Source organism: Aulonocara stuartgranti (genome assembly GCF_965226115.1).
Source record: "Aulonocara stuartgranti genome assembly, chromosome: 23".
In the NCBI taxonomy this organism is placed as follows: Eukaryota; Metazoa; Chordata; class Actinopteri; order Cichliformes; family Cichlidae; genus Aulonocara; species Aulonocara stuartgranti.
The window spans coordinates 48,293,008-48,317,128 of NC_138958.1; the positions used below are offsets into that span (position 1 = coordinate 48,293,008).

The window sequence follows — 24,121 nt, forward strand, 5'->3', positions numbered from 1 at the left end:
GCTAGTGTGTTTTCTTCTTCTGCTTTATCATTATCATTACAAAACACTGGAACTCTAAATGGCCTGCCATATATTATTTCAAAAGGCGTTAGGCCATTATCAGTTGGCGTGATTCTCATATACATTTTCACTAGCTCAATGCAGTCTACCCATGTTCTGCCTGTTTCCTCCATTGTTTTCCTGAGTCTCAGCTTTACTGTGCCATTAGTCCTTTCAACCAGCCCTGCACTTTGTGGGTGATATGAGCAATGGTTTTTCAGCGTTATCCCCAGATGTTGTGACATTTTCTCAATTACTTCATTCACAAAATGAGGACCATTGTCACTGTAAATAGTCTGGGGGATCCCATGCTCTGGGATCACATTTTTGCATATCACTTTAGCCACTGAAATAGCATCTGCTTTCTTAGTGGGGACAACTTCTACCCACTTTGAGAACGGGCACACAATCACCAGGCAGTACCTGTAGGTGTTACAGTTAGACAACTCAATGAAATCCATATGGATTACTTCAAATGGGTAGCTGGGTCTGGGAAACTTTCCTCTCCTAGGTCTGAGGTTTCCCTGAGCATTATGTTTACAACATATTAAACATGCTTTACAAAAATGTTTTGAATAAGCATTGAATCCCAGTGTGAAAAACTGCCGTTCGACTGCTGCCACCATCCCAGCTGTCGAGACATGGCAGAGCCCGTGGCTCAAACTTGCAGCAGTCCTATATAGGTTCTTAGGCAATATAGGTTTATCACAAAGATAGTAGACATCACCTCGCAGGCTTGCTCCTTTAGTGAGCCACAGCTGCTTCTCAGCTGGAGGTGAGTGTGACTGCATGTCTGCTAACACATCATGTGTGATGGGCGTAGTTTGCTCCTGTGACGCCAGAACATGAACCCCATGTGTTCCAAGGGCCGCTTCCTTTGCAATTTTATCTGCAAAGGCGTTGCCTAGTACAATGGGGTCAGTGCCACGTGTGTGTGCTGCACATTTACAAACCGCAACTTTACTAGGCAGTAAGACTGCTTTCAACAGGGCCTGCAACAATGTCGCATGCTCCACAGGTTTACCTGTTGATGTTGTCATGCCTCGTCTTGACCACTGAGCGGCAAAGAAATGAAGTGTAGCATATGCATACTGACTGTCAGTATATATAGTCACTGCCTCCTGTCTCTTCTGCGCCTGTTCTAACCACAATTTAGCGGACGCCACTTGTAACTCTCTCTCCTGTTTCAATTTCCCTGTCGCACAAGCTGCTTTCACTGTCAACTGGTCTACTAACATTTGACATTGTCCTACAACCAATTTACCTTCAAAATCATATTTCTTGCGCCAATGTCCTAAATACTTTGCGCTACCGGGAGCGAATTTCACCATAAACTTCTCGTCACCCTCTGACACACTCTTGGTTGCTTGGGAACCCATAATAACAACAACAGCTGCCGACGTCACAGACCACGTGTTCTGCTCCGCACACACTCACACAACAACAACAACAACAAAAAATATCCTCATACACAAACAACAAAAATTAGGCCTATTGTCTCAACGCAGTCTCACACAGTGACTGCGTGCTTTGTCGCACACAGTGGCAAAGACTTACATAGCAGTGATCACGCGCTTTATCGCACACAGTGATAAAGACTTTCAACGCAACCTCACACAGTGGATGCGCGCTTTGCTGCACACAGCGGCAAAGAATAGTCGCACACAGTGACTACACGCTTTATCGCACACAGTGATAAAGACTTTACAACTCAGCCTCACACAGTGGCTTAGATTTTTCACATACCTACTTGGTGTTGCTTATTGCGAGTAGCATCAGTCCCGAATCCCGTCAATCGTCATCCATCGAGGAGAAAAAACAGACGGCTAATCCACCGGCTCGATGACGAATTCTCACGCCTCGGGACTTTGCTGCAGGACCTCTATAAGTCCTGGCTGACGTCAGTCTGTCGGCGTGTCTCTTTTCCCCTCGGTGAATGTCGACTCCAGGGATCCGGCTCTCGAAGGACCAATTAATGATAGGTTTGTAGTTTGAACCTATCCACTGGAACGTTAAGGACAATCTGCTACGCAGCAAAAAGCAAGACACAAGGCACCAAAGTTCTCTGGTTTACTCATGCATGAGGGAGACCTGGCTGGAGCCAAGCGTCGTTCCACCACTTGACCACCATCAGACTCTCAGCCAGGCTCCCCATAGCACTCCTTTTATTGTGGTTACATGAATATGCATAGGGTCATTAACATATAGCATCTCACATAGGTATACATGTGAACAAAGAATACTGTGTGTGTGTGTGTGTGTGTGTGTGTGTGTGTGTGTGTGTGTGTGTGTGTGTGTGGTACTGCTGATCAAAGGGTCATATAACATCCTTGGTCAGGAAGAGGGTAGACCCCCCTTCACCCTAGATGGTTCACCCTAGATAACATGGTGAGGAAGTCCAGCAGTTCATCTAAACAAAAAGCACTTAGACTAGAACAGACGTAGCTACGTTAATCCTGCCATAAAACAATAAGAGAAGGTACGACCTCTCTCGTGCTCCCAGGATGTGGGTGTGCATTCTAGTGTGGAATACACACCAAGCCCCTGCAGCCTGCTAAAGATCACACATCCTATCACTACACAATTGATTATACACCTCTAAGAATATATGGTTAAATATTTCCTAATACAAATGACAATAATAAAATCTAAACCCATCAGAAAGCGAGAGTTAAAACCCTGAACAGTGTCCACTGAGCTTCTTATGCTATTCTCATGCTCAAAGAAGTTTAACAGGAAGGACGACTCGTCCATCAGGCGTCCAGCTGTCCGTGACCGTGTCCACAGCAGAGTGTGACCGAGGCTTCATGCTAACACGCACACATGAAGCTAATACCACCACGAGCAGCTGCTCAGTGGATTTGGAGGACAAATGTCTGCAGCTTCTCACAGGCAGTATGCAGAATGTGGATCTCCACAAAGACTGTGGAGAGCTCGTCCCACACTCTAAATCCACACTTGTCTGCACAAAACTTCTCACACGTTCCCGTCACAAGTGTCTTCTAAGTGAAGCTACCAGGTTCAGGTCCAGCTTGTTTATCTGGAGCTGCAGGAGATGATCCATCCTCACAAAGCAACACAGCAGATATGCAAACACACAACACAACCAAAGGATTCTCTATGCATGTCTGTGGCTGATGCTGCTGGAACGAAGCTGTTTGAAACCTTGTTGTTCTGCACTTTGGGACCAGAAGAGGAAACTGAAGCTCTGTGCAGAGGGTCCAATGGAAGCAGCCAAGCGCTGTAAGTGTCTGCTGTACAGGGATGCTGGTTCAGCTGTGGCTCAGTTTCACAGTGTGACTCAATAAAAGCAGCAGGAAATCAAAGCTTGATGCTTTCATCAGTGTGGAAATAAGAAAGTTTCCTGTGACAGACACTGGAGCTCTTTCACTCTCAGCTTCACAGTTTCAGCTTCAAACTTCTTCCAACATGTTTCTAACACGGCCACATTCCACCTTAATGGAGCTGATATCTTGTGCATCAGCACATTTTCTAAAGGCAGCGATCACATCTTTAGTTTTGGATGTTTAACTGCAGATTGTTTATGTGTTTATAGCACATTAATTACAGCAGCAGCGTTGACCACAGTGCTGTACAAGAATCCAAGATAACTATTAAAATAACTCCTAATATTAATATCACACATCAAATATCAAATAACTCTCATGCTGTATTAAAAGCCAGTGAATACAAATGTGTTTTCAGAGCAGATTTACAGAGACTGACAGCAGGAGCTGGGGCTGTTCGATAGAACGATGTATATATGATGACCATATGAAAACGTCTATCGTTTCATATCACGCTCTTTGTTTCCTGCTTATGTGTTTGTGTTTTCCAGATAAAGCTTTCAAAATAAATCTGAAGATCCTGTTGAGAGTTTTCAAAATAAACACAATACAGTACTGCGGTCGCTCGTTTATCGAGTTACGTTCTAAAAATAAGTCTCAGAATGAAGTAGCAGCTTTATGTTTTACAAGTATTATAGAAGTTTTAAGGCAGTTAAACCCTCACTGCACACTTTCTACACTTTTCTCAGACAGGCATGAACATTTTCACACTTTTCTCTCTTGTTTAAACAAAGTTCAAACCTTCATAGAAAAATAAGTTCATTATTAAAGAGTGAAAGCAAAGTGTTTCTGAAATGTGTCAAATCAGCCTTTGCTGGCATTAAATGAGCTTCTGTGTGAGGAGCACTCGTCCATGGCCTGGGCTCCTCGCTGTCAGGTAAAGTTTCATAAAGCTTTTGAGTTTTTCTGCAGATAATGTTGGTGTCCAGCACGATGTTCTTTTTCCTGCGGTCACTGAGCCACAAAGCCAAAGCTGACTCCATCCTTACGATGTTCTTGTTGTGGACAGTTACAACCTTTTTGCCTCCTTGTTGAAACTATGATGGTCAGCATCTTCCTCTGCCTTTGGCTGCTACCACAGGTGCAAAACGTCTCGTCATCATTGTTGTTTGTTGGGACAAAACGTACAAACATACAGTGCAGCACTGCAGAGTCACACTGCTGTAAATTTGAACACATTCTGTACTGTACAGGAGACACGGCACGAGATTGGCTGACAATGGTCTACAGCCAATCAGGACGCAGAACACAATGCGCTGTAAAAAACAAAAACATGCAAAATTGCACAAAAAAGATCAGCGAAACAGCGAGGCCGCCAAAGGTGAACTGTGTTACAGCGAGGGACCAGCGTATATGTGGTTGTTGGGACGATAAATGTCTTTGAGCTTGTGTCAGAAGACGAGCTGCAGCTTTCTGGACCAGCTGCAGTCTTGCCAGGCAGGTCCCACTAACTCCAACATATAAGGAGTTACAATAATCCAGCTGGGACGTCATGAAAACGTGGATCGCCCGTTCAAGGTTTTTAAAAGATATAAATGATCTCACCTTAGATAAAAGCCTCAGTTTGAAGAAAGACCGCTGTACAACTGAGCTCAGCTGTTTTTCAAATTGCCGTCAAATATAAGCCCCAAATGTAATAATGCGATTTAATAAAAGAGCTGAACCAGTCTAATAGAGCGCCCTTGATGCCGCCATGCTCCAATGGTGAGGTCAAGATGCTGTGGTCAAGGCAGCAGTCAGATCCAAAAGCACAGCTGAGTCTCCTGATCAGTGGCTGATAAAAGATCATTAAGAACTTTTCAAAGTGCAGTTTCAGTGCTGTGAAGAGCTTTAAAACCAGACTGAAACCTTTACAACAGATTGCAGCTGAACAAATATAATCTTTTACAAAATCTTCGACAGGAAGGGAAGCTTTGAAATAGGCCTGAAATTTGAGCGGACAGAGGATCCAGATCAGGTTTTTAGTACAGGCTGTACAACAGCATGTTTAAAACAGGCTGTACAACACCTGAACTAAGACTGCTGTTAAAAATCGCTAAGATGTCGGAACCAACAACCTTTAAAATCTTTTTAAACACGTGTTGGAACAACATCATTTGGACAAGATGATGTCTTTATAGCATCACATCGTTCCTCCACCTGATCAAACCACACAGGCTCAAACTGATCAAAAACAGCTGAGCAGGTGAATATTTTAGCCCCGGTGCGATCTCGGGCGAGAGTATCGATGATGGCCAAAGGGCAGCGTCCAGCTCTACGGCCGCTGAAGAGCAGACTCAACAGACGCGCGTGATGTGGATCCTACTGCTCTAAAACTGGAGCTTCTTCAATCCATTAAAGAGGACATTAGTACGCTGTTAAAAGAAGAAGTCAGAAATGCATTGAAAGAAGATTTTGACAATATAAGGGCTGACGTGCAAGGACTGAGAAATGAGATCACTAACAGCATGGCGGCGACGTGCGGCGAAGTTGATGGAGTAAAGGTTAGAGTGAAAGAAGCTGAGGATGGGCTGTCAATGTGGAGCGATGAGGTGACCACCCTGCAGTCTACAGTAGAGAGTATGAAGGAGGAGCTGTCTGACCTGAAGGATAAATGTGATGAAGGCAGGAAGCGGAGAGCTAACATCCACATCATAGGGATCCCAGAGGGCCTGGACTCGAGCTCCTCCACGGCCGTATCCGTGCTACTACGTGAAGTGCTGGGTATGGATAAAGACGTTATTGTCGACCGCTCACACAGGAGCCCTATCCTGAGAAAGCCAGCCGGTAACCCGCACGCCGTCATAGCCGAGCGTCACTACTACCAGGATTGTGTGGCTACGCCGTGCCAGGGCCCAAGCCCCGCTTGAGTTTAACGGACAACCTATTGCAATATTACGACTGGGCGATATGACCCAAAGTTCATATCTCGATATTCTTTAGCTGGATGGCGATATACGATATATATCTCGATATTTTTAAAGCCAGAAAGTTCGAACAAAAAGAGAGTTCTTAGTCAAAGCTGTGTCCCAAATCTCACACAGGCACATTTATTAACATACAGCGTAGATGTACATGAAACAATTACTCAGGAATAAATGATCAGCATTTATTAAATAATAATGCTCCATAAATAAAAGAAAACAATGTTGTGTTTGTGCATAACAAAAAGCTCACAATCGTGCAGTCAAAATGTAAACAGACGCTGAGCATAATAACAAGCAGCTGCTCTGTTCCCAGGTTCTACTGCGTGACTGACAGCCTGGAGTTTGAAACCCTCTTTGTAACCGTGTCTCTTACAGGTGCCATTTATGGTCCTTATACACACTCAATACAGTAATATTACGTTGAAGCAGAGTACGTATCACTCCGCGAGGCTCCTCGTAGCTGTAATGCTCCAACAATCCATCAAGCGGTGCGGCCTCGTAGCTGAGCAAAGTCGTACCAAAACATCTTTTGAAAGGTTTCTGAGCGCCGTGTAGCACATAAAATCGGTTCGAGGTCAGTAAGCACAACCAGAATTCATCCATAAGGCGCACTGTCGATTTTAAGTGCAGAAAATATAGTTTATGGTTTTCATTTGATCTTAGCAAATATCTACGCCTCTAATTGGGACGATCACAGATTTTTCACTAATGTCTTTGCGCGGCTCCCCAATATGTCATCACACAATATCATCTTTGAGGGAGACCTAAACTGCTCATTATCTGCTATGGACCACAGTTCACACAAAAGTACACTTAGTCCAAAGTCAGCATGCGTCATTCAGAGCTTTCTTGATAATTATGGGCTGGCTGATGTATGGAGATTTCATAATCCTGCTTCACGTCAATACTCTTTTTTTCTAATGTCCATAAAACATATATTTGTATAGAAAAACGTCTCCCTTTAGTTACAGAATGTGATTATAAGACTCTGGTGATTTCTCCTCTTGTTTTTTCAATGTGTATTCCTGATGCCTGCTCCAACTATCAGCCATGGAGATTCAACTCAGTGTTGTTAGCAGATGAAGAGTTTGTCAGTTACAAAAGGTCTCAAAGACATTTTTTTTCTATTAATCAGACCCCAGAGATGTCATCATCAGTTTGTCTGCTTTAATAATGTGACTGGAAAAAGGTGTTGGACTTCAAATATGTCCATTTCTGTCACACTTCACCTTTAAAAGTGAAGCCATGTGGTTCCTGGAAGGAAAAACACGACTTTTTCAAGTCTTTGTCCTGTTTTTATGAGAAATGTACGACTTTAATGTGAAACATTCAGAGTTTTTTCTCTTGTTGTGTTTGTTTGAAGCTGCTTCCTGTTGGCTTCAGCTGTTTGGAGTTTCCATTTTCTAAACTTCTACATTCTGAACCTTCTTCAGCTCTGAACAGATGATGAAACACTGAATGATTTCAAGCACTTTGTCTAATAAACTTACATCTTTCATTCTTTATACAGATTGTGGAACTGTGGTTTGTCAGAGATCAGCTGTGATTATCTGGCAGCAGCACTGAAGTCCAACCCCTCCCATCTGAGAGAGCTGAACCTGGGTAATGACTCCTCTTCTTCAACTAAGAACAAGCTGCAGGATCCAGGAGTGAAGCATCTGTGTGGTTTCCTGGAGAGTCCAGGATGTAAACTTGAAACTCTGAGGTCAGTCAGCATGTTTTAGTTGTGCTGAGATGAATATGATGTGAAAGTTGTGCTGACACTAAACTGCAGACATCAGGCTGATATTATACTGATCCACACTGAGGATCTTCATGGTAAAGTCTGTTTTCTTCTTCTCTGGTTTAGTCCATTGACTGCAGCAGAACAATGTTCACATTTCAAACAGTGATACTCAACGTATGGCCCGCGGCCCACACGCGGCCTGCCCACCTTTCCTGATTCAGAGAGAGGGGACCCTGATTAACTGTGTAGCTTCTTCCTCACAGTTCTAAGTATCAGACACAACAATGAATAATCCACAGCTGACTGTCTTTAGCAGGTCAAAGGTCACGGCACACAGCAGACAGTCAGAAATATTCTAACTCTGATCATTTATCAGTTGTGACACTGTGAGACTTGATCAGAGGTGTGATCATCACAGCAGAGGCCTTTGTGTCAAAGTCACTGAGGATCAAACAGAAACACATGAAGCAGATTTTCCTCTTCTGGCTTTTTATAGCAGATAACCTTCAAAATGTTCTGCAGTCGATCAAAAACTGAAGCAAACCATGAACCAACATGTGAACATGAGCTGATGCTGCTGAAGTGAAGCAAAGTTACAGAGGTTTGATTACAGACTCAGCTGAGAGTTTGTAATCTGTCATCATTTTAAAAAGTTTCCATGGAACAGCAGAAATGAGGCTTTACTGTCAGAGGCCGACAGCACTGAACACAACAGCAGACTGGTGGCTAATAAACAGTGAATGATGCAGAAACAGATGTTTGAAGCTGTTCTTGGAGTACACTGAGAGAGAGAGAGCTGTGCAGGCAGGAACAGCCAAAGTCAGAGAGAATTCATGAGCATATTGATCAAACGTGAAGCAGAGTTTGGATCTTCTTTTGCTGCTGCTTCACTCAGTTTTGGTTGGAGACAGATGAAACCTGCAGCTTCAGGATCTGTGAGCTGTCCACTTTCAGCCCCGACGGCGTGTCCGTGTACGTGCCGTCGAGTGAACGATCCACGCTCTGTGTTTCCATCTTTGTGTGTTTAGCTGCTCTCATTTACTGTTTTAGCTGTTTGCTGCTTGTTGAAATAGTTTGTGAGCTTTAACCTGAGATTCTGGCAAAATACATTTATATTAAACATCGATTCAGGATTGAATGAATCAACATCGTTTTATTCAAATTAAAACCATTTAAATGGGAACATGAATTTTTTACAGCCGCCTCTAATGCTGGGTAATGTCAGCTGGTCCATGTGCAGCTGGCTGTGAGGCTCAGGGAGCGTCTACAAAGTGCAACACTGAAAGAACATCATCCATAAATATTGAGTAAGAACTGGACTCTCATACAGCGAGACTCAAATGCCTTTAAACATCAGCTTATCCTGCTGATCCAAGTCCAACACTGAGGTTGTAAAAACATGTTTGTCAATCATTTTGTTTGGTTTCTGAGGAAAAAGATTCAATAAGTTGCTGCTAATACACAACATTTCATCATATTTCCTCATAACCCTCTTTTGTCTGACCATTTGATCCCATTTGAATTTGCAATAAAGGATCCACAGAGTTTGGTGACAATAATGACAGTAGATGTTTGTGTGAAAGTGCTGGAAGCAAATGAGTGTGTGATGTTCTTTCAGTGTTGCACTTTGTAGACGCTCCCTGAGCACTGGTCTCACAGCCAGCTGCACATAGAGACCAGTGTTGTTAGTCCAGGTCAGAAGATGACTTGTTGGAATGAAAATGAGCTTGTAGTTTGTCTGCTTTAATAATGTGACTGGAAAAAGGTGTTGGACTTCAAATATGTCCATTTCTGTCACACTTCACCTTTAAAAGTGAAGCCATGTGGTTCCTGGAAGGAAAAACACGACTTTTTCAAGTCTTTGTCCTGTTTTTATGAGAAATGTACGACTTCAATGTGAAACATTCAGAGTTTTTTCTCTTGTTGTGTTTGTTTGAAGCTGCTTCCTGTTGGCTTCAGCTGTTTGGAGTTTCCATTTTCTAAACTTCTACATTCTGAACCTTCTTCAGCTCTGAACAGATGATGAAACACTGAATGATTTCAAGCACTTTGTCTAATAAACTTACATCTTTCATTCTTTATACAGATTGGAGCGCTGTGGTTTGTCAGAGATCAGCTGTGATTATCTGGCAGCAGCACTGAAGTCCAACCCCTCCCATCTGAGAGAGCTGAACCTGAGTTACAACAACAACCTGCAGGATCCAGGAGTGAAGCATCTGTGTGGTTTCCTGGAGAGTCCAGGATGTAAACTTGAAACTCTGAGGTCAGTCAGCATGTTTTAGTTGTGCTGAGATGAATATGATGTGAAAGTTGTGCTGACACTAAACTGCAGACATCAGGCTGATATTATACTGATCCACACTGAGGATCTTCATGGTAAAGTCTGTTTTCTTCTTCTCTGGTTTAGTCCATTGACTGCAGCAGAACAATGTTCACATTTCAAACAGTGATACTCAACGTATGGCCCGCGGCCCACATGCGGCCTGCCCACCTTTCCTGATTCAGAGAGAGGGGACCCTGATTAACTGTGTAGCTTCTTCCTCACAGTTCTAAGTATCAGACACAACAATGAATAATCCACAGCTGACTGTCTTTAGCAGGTCAAAGGTCACGGCACACAGCAGACAGTCAGAAATATTCTAACTCTGATCATTTATCAGTTGTGACACTGTGAGACTTGATCAGAGGTGTGATCATCACAGCAGAGGCCTTTGTGTCAAAGTCACTGAGGATCAAACAGAAACACATGAAGCAGATTTTCCTCTTCTGGCTTTTTATAGCAGATAACCTTCAAAATATTCTGCAGTCGATCAAAAACTGAAGCAAACCATGAAGCAACATGTGAACATGAGCTGATGCTGCTGAAGTGAAGCAAAGTTACAGAGGTTTGATTACAGACACAGCTGAGAGTTTGTAATCTGTCATCATTTTAAAAAGTTTCCATGGAACAGCAGAAATGAGGCTTTACTGTCAGAGGCCGACAGCACTGAACACAACAGCAGACTGGTGGCTAATAAACAGTGAATGATGCAGAAACAGATGTTTGAAGCTGTTCTTGGAGTACACTGAGAGAGAGAGAGCTGTGCAGGCAGGAACAGCCAAAGTCAGAGAGAATTCATGAGCATATTGATCAAACGTGAAGCAGAGTTTGGATCTTCTTTTGCTGCTGCTTCACTCAGTTTTGGTTGGAGACAGATGAAACCTGCAGCTTCAGGATCTGTGAGCTGTCCACTTTCACCCCCGACGGCGTGTCCGTGTACGTGCCGTCGAGTGAACGATCCACGCTCTGTGTTTCCATCTTTGTGTGTTTAGCTGCTCTCATTTACTGTTTTAGCTGTTTGCTGCTTGTTGAAATAGTTTGTGAGCTTTAACCTGAGATTCTGGCAAAATACATTTATATTAAACATCGATTCAGGATTGAATGAATCAACATCGTTTTATTCAAATTAAAACCATTCAAATGGGAACATGAATTTTTTTACAGCCGCCTCTAATGCTGGGTAATGTCAGCTGGTCCATGTGCAGCTGGCTGTGAGGCTCAGGGAGCGTCTACAAAGTGCAACACTGAAAGAACATCATCCATAAATATTGAGTAAGAACTGGACTCTCATACAGCGAGACTCAAATGCCTTTAAACATCAGCTTATCCTGCTGATCCAAGTCCAACACTGAGTTTGTAAAAACATGTTTGTCAATCATTTTGTTTGGTTTCTGAGGAAAATGATTCAATAACTTGCTGCTAATACACAACATTTCATCATATTTCCTCATAACCCTCTTTTGTCTGACCATTTGATCCCATTTGAATTTGCAATAAAGGATCCACAGAGTTTGGTGACAATAATGACAGTAGATGTTTGTGTGAAAGTGCTGGAAGCAAATGAGTGTGTGATGTTCTTTCAGTGTTGCACTTTGTAGACGCTCCCTGAGCACTGGTCTCACAGCCAGCTGCACATAGAGACCAGTGTTGTTAGTCCAGGTCAGAAGATGACTTGTTGGAATGAAAATGAGCTTGTAGTTTGTCTGCTTTAATAATGTGACTGGAAAAAGGTGTTGGACTTCAAATATGTCCATTTCTGTCACACTTCACCTTTAAAAGTGAAGCCATGTGGTTCCTGGAAGGAAAAACACGACTTTTTCAAGTCTTTGTCCTGTTTTTATGAGAAATGTACGACTTTAATGTGAAACATTCAGAGTTTTTTCTCTTGTTGTGTTTGTTTGAAGCTGCTTCCTGTTGGCTTCAGCTGTTTGGAGTTTCCATTTTCTAAACTTCTACATTCTGAACCTTCTTCAGCTCTGAACAGATGATGAAACACTGAATGATTTCAAGCACTTTGTCTAATAAACTTACATCTTTCATTCTTTATACAGATTGAAGAACTGTGGTTTGTCAAAGATCAGCTGTGATTATCTGGCAGCAGCACTGAAGTCCAACCCCTCCCATCTGAGAGAGCTGTACCTGAGCTCCAACGACAAGCTGCAGGATCCAGGAGTGAAGCATCTGTGTGGTTTCCTGGAGAGTCCAGGATGTAAACTTGAAACTCTGGGGTCAGTCAGCATGTTTTAGTTGTGCTGAGATGAATATGATGTGAAAGTTGTGCTGACACTAAACTGCAGACATCAGGCTGATATTATACTGATCCACACTGAGGATCTTCATGGTAAAGTCTGTTTTCTTCTTCTCTGGTTTAGTCCATTGACTGCAGCAGAACAATGTTCACATTTCAAACCTTCAAAGAAGAAGAAAAATCCTCCACTGGAAAATTCACTGTGAAACTCTCAAACTCTTCGTTGCACCTTAAAGTCTGTGTGACACTGAAATCCAAAGCAAAATGTGTGTTTGCTTTACAGACAGCAGTCCCACACAAACATACACACATCATCCAAAACACAGTCCAACATCCAAATCTCCTCCACTGCCAGCATGAATGATGGGAAAGAGAAGGAGGAACACTCTGACATTCAGGGTTAGAATGAGTTTCATCAAGCAGACTGTGAAGATCAAAGCTGCATTAGAAAGCTTACATGAATGAATGAGTGGACAGAAGTGGACAGAGATCATCTGAAGCACTTCAAAGGCTTTAAATCAGCACATTTCTCTTTATTCTTTATCAACTCTGTTAGTTTCTCTCAGTTTTCTGTGGAATGAAGCTAACAGCAGGCTAATAAGATGCTGACCAATAGGTTTCTATTAAAGGTTGTAATTTGTATATGAAAAAGTGCTTTGGCTCAGCAGGGATCAGCTTACAGGTAGAATACAGCTGCTGGATGGGATTAGCATGTCATAGCTATCTACCAAACTGCTAACTGGGGGATTTCAGGCCATCTATGGATCATTTTTGCTAACTGTTTATTCAGCTTAGGCTCACAGGGCTGCAGCCTGTGCCCTAGCTGTCATAGGGCAAGAGGCGTGGTCCACCTGCACAGGTGAGCAGTCCATCACAGGGCCAACAGAGAGCGACAGAGAAGCACTCCCTCACATCCACACCTACAGCCAATGTAGAAGCACCAATGAACCTAAGCAGCATTTCATTGGACTGTGGGAGAACATCCAACCTCCACAGAAAGGCCCAGCTGACCAACAAGCTTCAACCTACAACCTTCTTGCTCTAAGGCACTAGTGCTAACCACTTTTGCCCATTTCAGCCCAAATCCTGCATCTTCCTGTTTCTGACTCCAGGCCAGCTCCACTAACACTTTCTCATCAGACACTGCCACCTAGTGGAGGAAGTCTTAGTTCCATTTGAAGCTTCAGATTACAGTTAGTTCCTTTACAAAGAGGTGGAGGTGGTGGGGCCACAGCACCATCATCACTGAGTGCCATAGGACACTTAACCTTTGTTTCCATATGCTGGGAACTTCCTGTTGTTCCCAGGAGGACTGGAAAATGTGTGAAAATCTCCCAGTCAGTTCCTCACAGCACACTTCAATCATTTCCCTCCCACAGCATCAGGACCAGGGCTTTTTCTCTCTTTGGTCCCACTAAGAGATTTCCACACAAACACCTCATCAGTTGTGACTCGAATGCCTTTAAACATCAGCTTATCCTGCTGATCCAAGTCCAACACTGAGTTTGTAAAAACATGTTTGTCAATCATTTTGTTTGGTTTCTGAGGAAAATGATTCAATAAGTTGCTGCTAATACACAACATTTCATCATATTTCCTCATAACCCTCTTTTGTCTGACCATTTGATCCCATTTGAATTTGCAATAAAGGATCCACAGAGTTTGGTGACAATAATGACAGTAGATGTTTGTGTGAAAGTGCTGGAAGCAAATGAGTGTGTGATGTTCTTTCAGTGTTGCACTTTGTAGACGCTCCCTGAGCATTGGTCTCACAGCCAGCTGCACATAGAGACCAGTGTTGTTAGTCCAGGTCAGAAGATGACTTGTTGGAATGAAAATGAGCTTGTAGTTTGTCTGCTTTAATAATGTGACTGGAAAAAGGTGTTGGACTTCAAATATGTCCATTTCTGTCACACTTCACCTTTAAAAGTGAAGCCATGTGGTTCCTGGAAGGAAAAACACGACTTTTTCAAGTCTTTGTCCTGTTTTTATGAGAAATGTATGACTTTAATGTGAAACATTCAGAGTTTTTTCTCTTGTTGTGTTTGTTTGAAGCTGCTTCCTGTTGGCTTCAGCTGTTTGGAGTTTCCATTTTCTAAACTTCTACATTCTGAACCTTCTTCAGCTCTGAACAGATGATGAAACACTGAATGATTTCAAGCACTTTGTCTAATAAACTTACATCTTTCATTCTTTATACAGATTGAGGAACTGTGGTTTGTCAAAGATCAGCTGTGATTATCTGGCAGCAGCACTGAAGTCCAACCCCTCACGTCTGAGAGAGCTGGAGCTGAGCGACAACAACAACCTGCAGGATCCAGGAGTGAAGCATCTGTGTGGTTTCCTGGAGAGTCCAGGATGTAAACTTGAAACTCTGAGGTCAGTCAGCATGTTTTAGTTGTGCTGATGTCAGGGTTTCTGGGTCTTTGACCCAGTATTCTTAGTTCATGTTCACTGTTTATCTACTGCCTGTTCCACTTCCTGTTTTATTGTGTTAGCCTTGGTCTGTGTGCATTATGTTCAGCTGTGTACTCACCGGTCTCTCATTATCATCATTATCACCAGTCTGTGTATTTAAGCCCTCTGTTCTACCCATTCAATGTCGGGTCATTAATGATGTATGTCAATGTCGTCTGTATGTCCAGCCAGTCAGTCAGTCAGTCAGTCAGTCAGTCCTTTGTTCATTCAGTCAGCCAGCCATTTCCTCCCTCTGTACTGTTTGCTCACTCCTTCGGCAATAAACATCCACCTTCATCTACCTGCCTGTGAGTCCAGCGTTTGGGTCCTCCTTCTCTCATCCACGACACTACCCTTGACAGCTGAGATGAATATGATGTGAAAGTTGTGCTGACACTAAACTGCAGACATCAGGCTGATATTATACTGATCCACACTGAGGATCTTCATGGTAAAGTCTGTTTTCTTCTTCTCTGGTTTAGTCCATTGACTGCAGCAGAACAATGTTCACATTTCAAACAGTGATACTCAACGTATGGCCCGCGGCCCACACGCGGCCTGCCCACCTTTCCTGATTCAGAGAGAGGGGACCCTGATTAACTGTGTAGCTTCTTCCTCACAGTTCTAAGTATCAGACACAACAATGAATAATCCACAGCTGACTGTCTTTAGCAGGTCAAAGGTCACGGCACACAGCAGACAGTCAGAAATATTCTAACTCTGATCATTTATCAGTTGTGACACTGTGAGACTTGATCAGAGGTGTGATCATCACAGCAGAGGCCTTTGTGTCAAAGTCACTGAGGATCAAACAGAAACACATGAAGCAGATTTTCCTCTTCTGGCTTTTTATAGCAGATAACCTTCAAAATATTCTGCAGTCGATCAAAAACTGAAGCAAACCATGAAGCAACATGTGAACATGAGCTGATGCTGCTGAAGTGAAGCAAAGTTACAGAGGTTTGATTACAGACACAGCTGAGAGTTTGTAATCTGTCATCATTTTAAAAAGTTTCCATGGAACAGCAGAAATGAGGCTTTACTGTCAGAGGCCGACAGCACTGAACACAACAGCAGACTGGTGGCTAATAAACAGTGAATGATGCAGAAACAGATGTTTGAAGCTGTTCTTGGAGTACACTGAGAGAGAGAGAGCTGTGCAGGCAGGAACAGCCAAAGTCAGAGAGAATTCATGAGCATATTGATCAAACGTGAAGCAGAGTTTGGATCTTCTTTTGCTGCTGCTTCACTCAGTTTTGGTTGGAGACAGATGAAACCTGCAGCTTCAGGATCTGTGAGCTGTCCACTTTCAGCCCCGACGGCGTGTCCGTGTACGTGCCGTCGAGTGAACGATCCACGCTCTGTGTTTCCATCTTTGTGTGTTTAGCTGCTCTCATTTACTGTTTTAGCTGTTTGCTGCTTGTTGAAATAGTTTGTGAGCTTTAACCTGAGATTCTGGCAAAATACATTTATATTAAACATCGATTCAGGATTGAATGAATCAACATCGTTTTATTCAAATTAAAACCATTTAAATGGGAACATGAATTTTTTACAGCCGCCTCTAATGCTGGGTAATGTCAGCTGGTCCATGTGTAGCTGGCTGTGAGGCTCAGGGAGCGTCTACAAAGTGCAACACTGAAAGAACATCATCCATAAATATTGAGTAAGAACTGGACTCTCATACAGCGAGACTCAAATGCCTTTAAACATCAGCTTATCCTGCTGATCCAAGTCCAACACTGAGTTTGTAAAAACATGTTTGTCAATCATTTTGTTTGGTTTCTGAGGAAAATGATTCAATAAGTTGCTGCTAATACACAACATTTCATCATATTTCCTCATAACCCTCTTTTGTCTGACCATTTGATCCCATTTGAATTTGCAATAAAGGATCCACAGAGTTTGGTGACAATAATGACAGTAGATGTTTGTGTGAAAGTGCTGGAAGCAAATGAGTGTGTGATGTTCTTTCAGTGTTGCACTTTGTAGACGCTCCCTGAGCACTGGTCTCACAGCCAGCTGCACATAGAGACCAGTGTTGTTAGTCCAGGTCAGAAGATGACTTGTTGGAATGAAAATGAGCTTGTAGTTTGTCTGCTTTAATAATGTGACTGGGAAAAGGTGTTGGACTTCAAATATGTCCATTTCTGTCACACTTCACCTTTAAAAGTGAAGCCATGTGGTTCCTGGAAGGAAAAACACGACTTTTTCAAGTCTGTGTCCTGTTTTTATGAGAAATGTTCGACTTTAATGTGAAACATTCAGAGTTTTTTCTCTTGTTGTGTTTGTTTGAAGCTGCTTCCTGTTGGCTTCAGCTGTTTGGAGTTTCCATTTTCTAAACTTCTACATTCTGAACCTTCTTCAGCTCTGAACAGATGATGAAACACTGAATGATTTCAAGCACTTTGTCTAATAAACTTACATCTTTCATTCTTTATACAGATTGCAGAGCTGTGGTTTGTCAGAGATCAGCTGTGATTATCTGGCAGCAGCACTGAAGTCCAACCCCTCCCATCTGAGAGAGCTGGACCTGAGTAATGACTTCTTGTCTTTGACTAAGAACAACAACCTGCAGGATCCAGGAGTGAAGCATCTGTGTGGTTTCCTGGAGAGTCCAGGATGTAAACTTGAAACTCTGAGGTCAGTCAGCATGTTTTAGTTGTGCTGAGATGAATATGATGTGAAAGTTGTGCTGACACTAAACTGCAGACATCAGGCTGATATTATACTGATCCACACTGAGGATCTTCATGGTAAAGTCTGTTTTCTTCTTCTCTGGTTTAGTCCATTGACTGCAGCAGAACAATGTTCACATTTCAAACAGTGATACTCAACGTATGGCCCGCGGCCCACACGCGGCCTGCCCACCTTTCCTGATTCAGAGAGAGGGGACCCTGATTAACTGTGTAGCTTCTTCCTCACAGTTCTAAGTATCAGACACAACAATGAATAATCCACAGCTGACTGTCTTTAGCAGGTCAAAGGTCACGGCACACAGCAGACAGTCAGAAATATTCTAACTCTGATCATTTATCAGTTGTGACACTGTGAGACTTGATCAGAGGTGTGATCATCACAGCAGAGGCCTTTGTGTCAAAGTCACTGAGGATCAAACAGAAACACATGAAGCAGATTTTCCTCTTCTGGCTTTTTATAGCAGATAACCTTCAAAATGTTCTGCAGTCGATCAAAAACTGAAGCAAACCATGAAGCAACATGTGAACATGAGCTGATGCTGCTGAAGTGAAGCAAAGTTACAGAGGTTTGATTACAGACACAGCTGAGAGTTTGTAATCTGTCATCATTTTAAAAAGTTTCCATGGAACAGCAGAAATGAGGCTTTACTGTCAGAGGCCGACAGCACTGAACACAACAGCAGACTGGTGGCTAATAAACAGTGAATGATGCAGAAACAGATGTTTGAAGCTGTTCTTGGAGTACACTGAGAGAGAGAGCTGTGCAGGCAGGAACAGCCAAAGTCAGAGAGAATTCATGAGCATATTGATCAAACGTGAAGCAGAGTTTGGATCTTCTTTTGCTGCTGCTTCACTCAGTTTTGGTTGGAGACAGATGAAACCTGCAGCTTCAGGATCTGTGAGCTGTCCACTTTCAGCCCCGACGGCGTGTCCGTGTACGTGCCGTGGAGTGAACGATCCACGCTCTGTTTCCATCTTTGTGTGTTTAGCTGCTCTCATTTACTGTTTTAGCTGTTTGCTGCTTGTTGAAATAGTTTGTGAGCTTTAACCTGAGATTCTGGCAAAATACATTTATATGAAACATCGATTCAGGATTGAATGAATCAACATCGTTTTATTCAAATTAAAACCATTTAAATGGGAACATGAATTTTTTACAGCCGCCTCTAATGCTGGGTAATGTCAGCTGGTCCATGTGCAGCTGGCTGTGAGGCTCAGGGAGCGTCTACAAAGTGCAACACTGAAAGAACATCATCAGAATCAGAATCAGAAAGGGGTTTATTGCCAAATGTTGAGCAGGTTTACAACATTAGGAAATTGCTGCGGTGCTTCAGTGCAAACATAGTGTCATAAATAGCACTTAAATAGACATGGAAAAAAATAAAAGTAGGGATAAGAATTAAAAGTGCTACGTGGGAAGATATGTGCATGAGATATACATGAGATATATACATGAGAATAAGAATTAAGAGTGCTACGTTGAATGATATATACATGAGTGCAGGTGGTGATCAGTGCCAAACATGGAATGATGCAGTGAACACAGCGTAGGGTCATGTGTTAGTGATGGGAACAGTCATATGGTTATTGTTCATGAGTCCAACAGCAGAGGGGAAGAAACTGTTCTTATGGCGAGAGGTTCTGGTGCGAATGGACCGGAGCCTCCTGCCTGAGGGGAGCAGGTCAAACAGACTGTGTCCAGGGTGAGAAGGGTCAGCTGAGATCCGAGCTGCACGCCGCAATGTCCTGGAGGTGTACAGGTCCTGCAAAGATGGGAGTCTGCAGCCAATCACCTTCTCAGCAGAGCGCACAACACGCTGCAGTCTCTGTTTCATTCATCCATAAATATTGAGTAAGAACTGGACTCTCATACAGCGAGACTCAAATGCCTTTAAACATCAGCTTATCCTGCTGATCCAAGTCCAACACTGAGTTTGTAAAAACATGTTTGTCAATCATTTTGTTTGGTTTCTGAGGAAAATGATTCAATAACTTGCTGCTAATACACAACATTTCATCATATTTCCTCATAACCCTCTTTTGTCTGACCATTTGATCCCATTTGAATTTGCAATAAAGGATCCACAGAGTTTGGTGACAATGATGACAGTAGATGTTTGTGTGAAAGTGCTGGAAGCAAATGAGTGTGTGATGTTCTTTCAGTGTTGCACTTTGTAGACGCTCCCTGAGCACTGGTCTCACAGCCAGCTGCACATAGAGACCAGTGTTGTTAGTCCAGGTCAGAAGATGACTTGTTGGAATGAAAATGAGCTTGTAGTTTGTCTGCTTTAATAATGTGACTGGAAAAAGGTGTTGGACTTCAAATATGTCCATTTCTGTCACACTTCACCTTTAAAAGTGAAGCCATGTGGTTCCTGGAAGGAAAAACACGACTTTTTCAAGTCTTTGTCCTGTTTTTATGAGAAATGTACGACTTTAATGTGAAACATTCAGAGTTTTTTCTCTTGTTGTGTTTGTTTGAAGCTGCTTCCTGTTGGCTTCAGCTGTTTGGAGTTTCCATTTTCTAAACTTCTACATTCTGAACCTTCTTCAGCTCTGAACAGATGATGAAACACTGAATGATTTCAAGCACTTTGTCTAATAAACTTACATCTTTCATTCTTTATACAGATTGAAATACTGTGGTTTGTCAAAGATCAGCTGTGATTATCTGGCAGCAGCACTGAAGTCCAACCCCTCCCATCTGAGAGTGCTGGAGTTGAGCTGGAACAACCTGAAGGATCCAGATGTGAAGCAGCTGTCTGATCTTCAGCAGAGTCCAGACTACAGACTGGAGACTCTGAGGTCAGTAGAGTGATGGAGTGAGTGGGTGGTGCTGTCAGCAGTATTGTACTAAACACAGTCAGTATGAAACAAAGATCCAGTGTTTCCTGTAAAGCTGCAGCTTCTCAGTGAAGCTGTGAGAGGAGAACGGTGACAGGCTTCAGGATTGGACACAAACACTTCCTGTTTCTCACCTTTATGGTCACCATAGTAACCGCTGACACGCTCTGATCAAACACTGTCAACAGCCAATCAGCTCTCTGAACAAAGCAGCACGCAGACCAATGACTGCATTGATTTCCAAGTTTAAAGCAGTGAAGAACACAGTCTGTAGGTGAGGAAGAATTTAGTGAGAGCAGATGTTTGGATGGAATTCCTCCAGTTAACAGCTGGAACCGTCCATCTGGATTGTTGGGCTTGTTGTTGGGGTTCCTACAGAGCTCAGAGTGGACACACCAAGGTTCTTCTAATGAATGAAAGTCCAAACTCAAACTAGGAGGGAAAAACATTTTCAGCAACTTCAATAAAAATCCAAAGATTAGAAAAAGTGAAGCAACAATGAGTCCTAGTACAGTCCCAGCACTGACGTCCCTGCTGCTCTTTATACTGGATGTGCTGCATCACTGACTGACAGCTGATGAAGAGTCTCTGGAAACACTCGTTTATCTCCTCTGCTCTTCCTCCTTCTCTCTGCAGGAGGTGATGATGGTAAACAGGACGGTGTGTGTGCTGAGAGAGGAGCAGCTGTGTCCTGATGATCCAGAGAGGTTGAAGCAGCAGCAGCTTGTGTGTAGAGACTAGAGATGGACTGATCCGATATTACGTATCGGTATCGGTCCGATACTGACCTAAATTACTGGATCGGATATCGGAGAAAAATAAAAAATGTAATCCGATCCATTAAATATCACGAAAGCACCTCACAAAACTTGCAACACGCCGTAACTCACCTCAGAACGTTAGCAGTCGGAGCAGTATGCATCACGTGATAGAGCAGCTGTGGCATGCGGGACCTGTCGGTGGTCTGGATAGCATTTGGAGCTTCGCTAGCAACCCGGCATTTCATCTCCGACAAAGTTATCCCCGAGAGAAGTAAAGCAAGTGTGTAAGTCCATCTCTGAATGTTTGTAAAGCATTCCCACGTTAAGCTTAACGAGCGACTGCCTCTCGCTCTCGCTGCTACTTCAATCATGAAACTGCTTAAATGATCAGCTGATCGGCTTTTCTGTCGCGAGTCCGCCTCACTTGTTTGTTTTTGGTCCACTTTGCGCCAGAAAGAGCAAACCAGCGGCTGAACAACAGCAGCACGTTTAAGCTTGATAAGCTGTTGTTACAATTTATTTAATATTACTTTCTACACCAGGATCTTTTTCTACAGCTGACGGCTGGTAACTGTGCAGGGGCGGATCTAGCAAAGTTTAGCCAGGGGGGCCAATAGGGCATTAACAGGGAAAAGGGGGGCACAAAGACATACTTTTCTTTCTTATTCTCATTTAAAATGTCTAGCTTTTAATAAATAATTATCTGACACCCAAAGTTTTAATTTGATGTAAAATGAATAGAAGTCCATTACTGTATATAGTGACTATTAAGTCTAATATATATACCCTAGTAAGCTATAGTACTTTTTCCTTTGGGAAGGTACCATCTGTGCAGTCTGCAATTTTGTTGAAGAAAGATGTTGAATCTATTTAATATTTCTTGAAAAATAATTGATTTCTGTGCATTTTTTTTCACACTGCATCAAATTAAGGTTGATTACGTCGATTAAGCATCATGAGGTGGAGCGTGAGGGGTGGTTCCCTATTTTTTATTTATTTATTTTTGTTGTTGCTGGGAGTTGGAACCCTATTATTTAGGCTGCTTAATATTTATGCTAAGTACTCTTTAAAATACCAGAATAGGGAGGATGGTGTAGGTTTATGTTTATTAGATTGATCAGTATTGCTGAACTATGAAATATTTTTTATGTATACAGGTATAACAGAATAGCTTTAGTGTAGTTGTTGTTTTAAACTTGAGTATGAACTTAAACAAAATGCGGCAAGATATTTAAAAAACAGTTTTGTTGATTAAAAAACACTATATTGGATTCATATCGGTATCGGCAGATATCCAAATTTATAATATCGGTATCGGACATAAAAAAGTGGTATCGTGCCATCTCTAGTAGAGACGCTCTGACTGGGCCATGTTACTGGGAGGTGGAGAGGAGAGCTTCATCCAGCAGTGACTGACAGAGGAATGAAGTGCAGATGACTGTCAGTGCTGCAGAGTGAACTGCTCTGAGAACAGCTCCACTGTCAGACACAATGTAGAGTCCAGCATCTGCCCTGTGTGTCCCTCTGGATCTGACAGAGGATCATCAGTGTATCTGGACTGCTCTGCTGCTGCTCTGTCCTTCTACAGTCTCTGCACAGTCTCTGTCTCACTCTGGAAAGATTTTACAACTTGTTGTAATTACAGAACGTTAATATGATATTCAAACATGTGATCTTCTCTTTATTTCTGAATCTTTACCAAATAAAGAAAAACCAAACTAACAAACAGAAGCTGTCGTGTCCTTTTTCACCACATCTGTGAATCTTTTCTGTGTTTTTCCTCTTTTCCTCCTTCCTGCAGCTCCATCTTCATCATTCTGTGTCCAGTATATGTGAACACGTCCAAAGCATCTGAGCCTCATGTTACCCGTTTGTGTGAGTTACGCCTGTCGTTGTGTTGTGGTGTATAAATAAGGGGCAGGAGACAGCGCTGGATCTCTGAGTTCTTTACTCTCAATTTCTGCAACATCTGCAATATATAGAAATGCAAACCTGTGAGCTGTGTGTGTTGTGCGTCTGCTCGGCCACCTCTCCTCCGGCCGTGCTGGAAGCAGCTGTGCGTTTGACAGTTTTATCGACTCGACAATAATCGAACAAATTAAATGTTCAAAAATATCAACTTAAGCACTTCAAAGTCAACAAAAAGCTTAAAACAATGAAATAATATTTCACTGACAAAACAACAGCTCATAAGAACGATACACAAAATAATACAGAAACAAACAAATAAAAGTTATTAACCAGGATCCATGTTTTTGTCACAAACACTGAATCAGCTGATTCACTCTTTATGTTTCTGAGTTTGTTTTGTGATTATAGTTCTGGTTTCTGTTTCTGTGTCTTCACTGTGTCCCACGTCTCCTTACTTTGGACTCTGTGTTATATTTCCTGTTTTACTTTGACAGTCCTGTGTTACTGTTTCCTGTCTCGTGTGTGTAATTGGTCCCAGCTGTGTTTCCCTCCTGTCTCCCGTTCCCTGATTACTAAACTGCGTCCACGCCGCCGGCGCTCCTCTCCACAGCTGGATTCCAGGATTTCAGAGCATCCAGCTGTGGTGAGTGATGGAGACACTTTCTCTGCTCCCTCAGTAATCAGGACAGTTTATTGAACATCAGAGGACATAAAGGACTGTTTTTCACCTGCCCGTTCTGAACCTGGACATTAAAGACTGCTGGCTTCAAGGACATTAATCCCAGTGTCAGCCAGCCAATAACAGCCTGTGTTTTTCAGCTCTTTAGGAGTCAGAAATGAGAAAGACACAGACTGCTAACCGC

At 42.7% G+C, this 24,121-nt stretch overlaps 1 protein-coding gene across 1 annotated transcript in view; it reads left to right on the forward strand.

Annotated features, from left to right (window-relative positions):
• Window positions 1–24,121, forward strand: part of LOC309701531 (NACHT, LRR and PYD domains-containing protein 12-like) — a 123,371-nt gene that overhangs the window by 15,969 nt on the left and 83,281 nt on the right. The window contains exons 7-11 of the mRNA XM_082525783.1: window positions 10,105–10,216; window positions 12,502–12,566; window positions 14,789–14,965; window positions 17,489–17,686; window positions 20,374–20,547. Coding sequence (XP_082381909.1) covers window positions 10,105–10,216; window positions 12,502–12,566; window positions 14,789–14,965; window positions 17,489–17,686; window positions 20,374–20,547 — 726 coding nt within the window. The remainder of the gene's footprint in view (window positions 1–10,104; window positions 10,217–12,501; window positions 12,567–14,788; window positions 14,966–17,488; window positions 17,687–20,373; window positions 20,548–24,121) is intronic.